General features: G+C 39.6%; 1 protein-coding gene across 1 annotated transcript; it reads left to right on the forward strand.

The window, feature by feature from the left end:
- The first annotated feature begins 6,831 nt into the window (after positions 1-6,831).
- Positions 6,832-7,587, forward strand: LOC129250504 (uncharacterized). Its single transcript, XM_054890127.1, has one exon. It carries the CDS (start codon positions 6,832-6,834, stop codon positions 7,585-7,587), a length of 756 nt encoding a protein of 251 aa, XP_054746102.1.
- The last annotated feature ends 294 nt before the right edge of the window (positions 7,588-7,881 follow it).

Raw genomic sequence — 7,881 nt, forward strand, 5'->3', positions numbered from 1 at the left:
CGCGCCCAGGTATCGGACGAAAAACTGCAACGCCTGCTGGCTCACACTGAAACATCGCTTAAACTCCGAACACTGACTTTTGGCCCTATTAGTCAGACTGTGACGGCTCAACCAACAACATCACACCATTTGTGCCAGCAACGCTACCCCATAAGATCTTTCAAACCTTATACAACCTTGCACACCCCAACGGCAGGGTAACAGTCAAAATCAATGGTATGTGTGACCGTGCATGAATAAAGGAATTAGTGGGCTCGCGAGCGTGTTCCATGCCGGCGCTCCAAAGTAGGTCGCCACGTACATCCAACTCCGGCCGAATTCCTTAGCCCAGACGAAAGATTCAACCACGTCCATCTGGACTTGGTTGGACCTTTGCCGGAATCTCAGGGGTACAGATATTGCATAATTATGGTTGACCAAAATCAACAAAATGGCCCGAAGCAGTACCCAATAGAGACATCACGGCAAACACGGTTGCCAATACGTTCTACGCTAGCTGGATCGCTCGATACGGTTGTCCCAAACTGCTCTCGACTGATCAGGGTACACAACAGCCCTATCTCGCTTAGTGGGTGGAAAACGCATTCGTACAACGGCATTTCACCCTGCAGTAAACGGGCAGGTAGAAAGATAGCACCGCACTCTTAAAGCGTCAATCATGTGCCACCAAATTCCACAGTGGACTCAGGTTCTGCCATCGGTACTTTTGGAGCTAAGGGCCTGCTATAAGGAAGACTTTACGGCTTCACCCGGTACCTCTACGGAACAACCCTCCGAGTTCCAGGTAAGTTATTTTCAGACGGAAACCCACCAGTAGATTTTCAGCTTTTCCTCGATTTCTGCGCACATATGAGAAGAATCAGTCCAGCTCCAGGCCAGTGTTTATCGATGGTATGGTGAATTCAATCGTGGTCGTAGTTCACTCCAAGACGAATTTCGTGAAGGTCGTCCAAAATCAGTTGTTGCTGCGAAGACAATTGATGCTGTGCGCGAACTGATATTGCAAGATCGTCATGCGACCTATCGTGAGATTGAGACAATTTTAGGCATTAGTGGGACCAACATACATTCAATATTGCATAAACATTTGACTGTCAAAAAAATTTGTTCGCGTTGGATCCCACACAATTTGTCAATCGCTCAAAAAAGGGCTCGTGTCGATTGGTCGAAGGAAATGCTCAAAAAATACGATCGCGGGGCTTCGAAACAAGTCTATGACATCGTGACAGGTGATGAATCATGGATTTACGCGTATGAGCCCGAAAGTTAACAGCAGTCGACTGTATGGGTCTTTCAAGATGAGCCAAATCCAACAAAAGTTGTTCGCGCACGAAGCACTTCCAAGCAAACGGTCGCCGTTTCGTTTTTTCGAAAAACTAGACATGACGCAACCGTACCACTAGAACAACGCAGAACAGTAAATTCTGAGTGGTACACCACCGTTTGTTTGCCAGTTGTCTTCCAATCGCCAAAGACGGATCACTCTTCACCAGGACAATGCGAGCTCTCACACATCGGCTCAAGCAACTGCATTTTTGAGCACCCAAAACATCGAATTAATGACTTCTTTTTAATCCCGTACGTACGAGGGGTGCCCTTTATATGTCGGGATTAGAGAACAAAAACAAATTTTAATCATCGAAAATCACTTTATTGTTTTTCAAAATATTCTCCATGAAGATCTATAGACTTTTGCATGCGTTTGAACCAATTGTCGAAGCACTTTTGCCACTCTGAATGAGGTACCTCCAAAACATGCATTCTGAATGCCGCAACCGCTTCTTCAGGTGTCGAAAAACGTTGACCTCTCAGTTTGTTTTTTACGAGGGGTGCCTTTTTGCCAACCCTGGTGTTGCAATCTGGCAACTGACAGCGAAAGAGGAAGCGTTTTAGAAAAATCGATTTTTTTAAGATTATATTCAGTTTTTCGGTTTTGTGAAATCAGAGAAAGGCATACCCACATATAGTGACAAGGTAGAGCCAGGCGTTAACTGTCAGGAACCTAAATAACTTAATCTTTACGCGCAATCTTGGATCTATCAGGTTAGTATAGACGGTTTTATAATCTATCTATGTATATCTAAATCTCTTACCAAATACTTAAGGGGCAATAATGGCCATACAAGGCGACCTAGAAATGTAAAAGTCGGACTCGGTGATCAAGCGAGAGAAGCATTTCGTAAACTTAAGTCCATTCTGACTTCCGAGAATATACTCCCATAGCATCCTGATGCAAAGGAATTCGAGTTAACAATTGACGCTTCCTCCGTCGCATTAGGTGCTGTCCTTTGACAAAATGTTAAGCTTATCACAATAGTTTCACGTGCTATCTCGAAAACTGGAAAGAAGTATGCAACCAATGAGTGTGAACTCCTTGTGATAGTTTGGACATTTAAAAAATTCTGACATAATCTCTAGGCCATTCAAAATGTTCACATAAACACTAACGACCAACCTTTGCTATTTCTGGAAAAAATACAGGCTCAAAAATTAAGAAGTGGACAGCATTTATTAATTCTTATGACCCAAAATACTTTTATAAGCCTGTAAAGTAGCCGACGCTTTATCTCGACAGTATTATTATTATTATTAGAAGGCCATCACGCACTGCGACCAGAGCTGATCTATTGTGAAAGGCCTATTTTGTAACCCTAGAGTTTTAGGCTTTTTAGAAATTTTAGCACAGTTTTGGGTTTGTTGTTCCAAAGATTGCATGGAGATACTACGATACCACCAAGGTGGTGAAGTCTTTGTCTGCCCAACGCAGGACATTCACAAAGCACATGTTCTGAGCTTTCTATGTCCATTTCGCAAAAGCGGCAGACATTGGCCTCGGATAGGCCAATATTATTTAGATGGTACCTCAGGCTGCAGTGACCTGTAAGGTATCCGGTTAAAAGACGCAGATCTACTCTGTTTAGTGAGAGAAGTTTGTCAGATATTCCTTTGTTGGGACTTAGGAATAGTTTGGCTTGACGCTGACCGGCACAGTTTAGCCAGTGTGCGGCAAGTTTTCTTTCTTCCCATTTCCTAAGGAATTCATTAATGTGGCCTTTTGTCAGTCCACAGAAAGGCTCAGGACCAGCAAGTTGCATATTTGCTCCTTGTTTTGCAAGGTCATCAGCCATTTCATTTCCCTCATGTCCTTCATGTCCCGGAATCAAGCCTAGTGTTACTATGTTGAGGTTCCCTAACGTGTTGAGAAGGTTTAGGCAATCATTTACCAATTTGGAGGTGATAGTTGTTGATAGAAGGGCGTTTAGAGCCACTTGGCTATCTGAAAATATGTAGATGTGAGCACCTCTCATTTTCCTGCTAAGACATTCTCTCACACATATTTCAGTGGCATGTATTTCTGCCTGGAATAATGTTGGGTAGGATCCCATCGGAATCGATTTTTTGAATTTGGGCCCATTGATTCCTGCCCCTGTTCTACCATTTTCCAATTTGGACCCATCAGTAAGCCATAGCTGGGAGCCAGGTTTGAAAGTGATAGAGTTAGTTCTCCAGTCTGTTCGTTCATTGATTATAACTTGGAAGTTCCTGAAGAGTATTGGTTTGGGTGATAGTATATCATCCCTATGAAGAATGGGACTATGTAGGAAGTCTTCTAAGATCTTTAAATGTCCTTTCATATCCCCACTTTTAAGTTCAGATATACTTTTTAATCTTAAGGCACTCGAGCGAGCTTCCCTTTCAATTAGAATTGGAAGCGGTGGTATGTTCAGGAGCACACCCAATGCATCCGTGGGACATGTTTTCATAGCCCCTGTAATACCAACACATACCAGGCGATGCAGTTTGCTTAATTCGTTTGCTGCCTTTCTTTGCTTGACCTTGGGCCACCATGCTAAGGATGCATAAGTGACTATGGGTTTCACAACTGTGGTGAATGTCCAGAAGGTCATTCTAGGGTTTAGTGCCCATGTCTTACCAAAAAGCCTTGTACAGGCAAAGAATGCCCTTGTGGCTTTTGAAGTAACTCTCTCAATATGGGAACTCCACGTAAGCGTTTTGTCAAGACTGACGCCAAGATAGTTCGCTTCTGTCGAGAGTTCAAGTGTTGTTCCATTAAGGGTCGGACATTTGAGATTCATGTCCCTTCTCCTAGTAAACGGTACAAGTGTTGTTTTGGATGGGTTGATGGAGAGCCCTTTTTCCGTGCACCATTTGTTTATTATTGTAAGGGCTTGCTGCATGCGATCCGAAATGGTTTCCTCATGCCAGCCTAATACATAAACTACTAGGTCATCAGCGTAACCCTGAGTGTGGAATCCTAGGTTATTCAGTTTATGGAGAAGTTCATCTATGACTAGAGTCCACAAAAGAGGAGAAAGTACGCCACCTTGAGGGCAACCTCTTGTGGCTTTAATAGATTGCTCGATAGTATATTCCTAATGTTGAAGAGTCTAGATACAGTGGAAGGACAGCTCATAGCAAAATTTCCCTTTGGAAAACCATAAATGGAGTGAACCAAATATTGTTAACTGAATATGCTGTACTCTTTAAACTTTGGGGAAAATCCAGTCACTGATTGTATTTCATTTTCAAGGCACAAAATTCATTCATACATAAAAATTAGCAACAGATTCAACCAATAAATATGGTCAAATTCAAGCCACGATTACCAAACAGAATAGGGCGCACCGCTCTATACATAAATATTATAAACAGTTAATAGGCGAATACTACTTTCCGGATATTACAAAAGTATTGAAACTGTTACGCCAAATGGCTTATAATTTTAATTATTAATTTAATTTTATATATTTAATTTAATTTTAATCATTATTATCATAATTTGTTAAATTCCATAATTTCTCGTAACGTTTCAATATTAAGCTTACTGTTTTCTAAAAATACTGTTGAATTTTCGTATATGAATTTAAAAATAGCACTATATATGTATAAACACCTATATTACATAAACGTAACAGAGCAATACATATTTACTCTAATTACATAAATTTGAACTTAATCCGTTAGGCTAAGACACTATAAAAACTTGAACTCAGAAATAAATAAATCACTTGTAAAGTTACCACCGAACGCGCTCGCATTTCATTTAACAGGCAATTGTATTCGCGCATTTCCCACGCAAAATAATTTCTTATCTTAAAAACGCTTAAGATTTTTCATGGCGCCCGAGCAGGGACATGATGCGTGAAACAGAATATAAAAATAAACATAAATGATCCGTTTGTGCTAAAAAAAATAAATTGCTGAACATAATCGGAAATTATTTCCAAATACACAAAACAATAAACATATAAAAACAATAAGTGCTTTAATTAGTAACAACAATTGCCTGCGCGTTTATATTTTTGCAAGTCCGTTTTCGCGTCGAGTGACAAAAACAAACAAACAAACATAAAAACCACCCTCACTAAAAAAGGTTCAGTGACTAAATTAAAAACAATAAAAAGTACATAGGTACAATACATAGTGTATATTTGTGAATACATACGGAGAGAAGCGGTATCAGCGGCAATACAGTGTCCCGTTTATGGAATGGGACACAGTGAAAAAAAAAATTCTTAAATTATAATAATATTAAACCAATATACAACACATAAAATTAAAAGCACGAAATACATTAACATAAAACAATAAATAATTAAATAGTGGCGGTGAAAAGGCGTGCCAAATTATCATTTGTGCTTAGGTAAAAAAAAAAAAAAAAGAATATGGTAAACCAAAATACATAGTGCATAGTTGAAACATACTTATATGTATAATATATATAAACGGTCACAGTGGTACATAAGTGTTTTCGGCCAAAAATAAGGCAATTTTAAAACTCTAAAAAAAAAAACCGTTACAAAAAAAAAAGAAACTGTGAAGGAACCCTAAAACATATTATATAAAAATAAAAATTATCTAAGTGCCGTAATTGGATGCCGCTAAGAATTCAGTTCGGTTCTTAAAAAAAAAAAAACAAAAACAGTGGAATTCACCGCTGCTTATTTGCAGTTCGTCGCCCTCATCGCTATCACTGTCCGCTGTCACAGTTCTCGCAGTTACTGCCATACTCGCCGCTGCTCTCATCGCTGTAACCGTCGCTGCTACTCTGGTCACTGCTGCTGCCGTCATCGCCCGCTGTCGCTGTAATCCCTACCGCTGGTTCTGTCGCCGCCAGGAATGACCTGCACCTGCATCCTTTGCAAAAGGAAAGTCAAGGCTTGCAATAAGCCTATACAGGTAACAAGTGCAATAAATTGAAAGTTGTGGTTGTTGTTGATAAACACTCTCAATTTTTTGCATCACCCTTTCACTTTCTTGCATATATATATACATACATAATATATATATGTACACACTCCCATATGTGTACATGTACCATATATTCAATCATCTATACAAATATATGTATATAAAACTCCGCGAAAGTGAAACAAGGGTACGTTGGGATTTAATAATAAAGGGTGTGACCTTAAATGCAAAATCGTCAATAAATTAAAAAAACAAAATTAAATAAATTGAATACCTTTTTTTCGAACAATAAGTTCAATTAAATTAAAATTATTATAAAGTTAAAAAATTTTTTCGTAAATACGGATTATTTACAAGGAAATAATTCAAACAAAAATCGATTTTTCGCAAATCTGTTGAACAATTTTCGTAGTGTTGTGCTACTGTGCTTACTCATCCTTTCGTGGCCTGACCACAGCCTTGTCCAACAACTATTTTTCGTTTTTCTGATTGAGATTTGTGCAGGCTATTCAGCCATCTTTTCGTTTTCGTTTTTTCAGCCACAAACTCTCACAGATATTTTTTCGTTTCTGTGGACATTGAGCAAATTTTTCGGGAGTTTAAATAATTTAACTCAAAATGAGCAAGCCAAAGACAGCAGTTCCAAGTCTCTTTCCAAGTAAGGAGATTATGGAATTGAAATCACTAAAGCGCCAGCGAACTGTTGCGAAAAATAGTATAGTGCGCATAAAAACGGGTCTCCTCGATAAAACAATGTCGTTAGATCCAATTGAATTGGAGTGTCGACTGGACATTTTGAACTCTCATAGCGATAAGCTTATGAAGTGTCAGTCGAAAATTGAAGAAATCGACGAGGAAGACATAGCCCGTGGGGAGTTAGAGGACCTAATAGTGGAAACTAAGTCCGTTATAAAATCTATTCTGGCGAGAAATAAATCGTCAATAGCCGAAACATCCTTTGTTGCACCTCACAGCTCGCGACTACCGAAAATGTCGCTACCGAAATTTAAAGGGGAATATTCAGAATTTAAAAATTTTATGAGTCTGTTCGAGAGTTTGGTGCACAACGATCCTACAATCCCAGACATTGAGAAATTTAATCACTTGGTTAACTGTCTGTCTGGTGAAGCTTTGGGAACGGTAAAGGCCTTCCAAATGTCGGACGAAAATTATTCGAAGGCGTTGGCTAGTCTCAAAAAAGTTTATGACAATAAATGTTTAATATTTTTCGACACAATTTCCAAACTTTTTGAACTGCCAACTATCCCAAAGCCATCTGCGCTTTCATTGCGCACAATGATTGATACAGTGTTGGCTGTTTACGACTCGTTGCTGTCGTTAGGTGACGAGAAAAACATCACAACGCTATCATAATTCATCTGGTAATGTCAAAAGTTGACACCGTTACTCGGTCAAAGTGGGAGGAACAGTTGGATTATGATAAGCTGCCATTATGGCGTGAGTGTGAGGCAGCATTAAATAAACGCTACCAACATTTATCTGCCGATGAAGCCTCAACGTCGAGGCTCAAGCCGTCAAGCAGTCACAGCATTCAGAAACCCCACCTTCATGCGGGAAGGACAAAAGCTGCCTTAGTGACTTCAAATATAAAACAGCCGGTGTGTCCGCACTGTAAATCAAATGATCATAGTATACCCGCGTGTCCTA

The sequence above is a fragment of the Anastrepha obliqua genome, chromosome 6 (assembly GCF_027943255.1).
Source record: "Anastrepha obliqua isolate idAnaObli1 chromosome 6, idAnaObli1_1.0, whole genome shotgun sequence".
NCBI lineage: Eukaryota > Metazoa > Arthropoda > Insecta > Diptera > Tephritidae > Anastrepha > Anastrepha obliqua.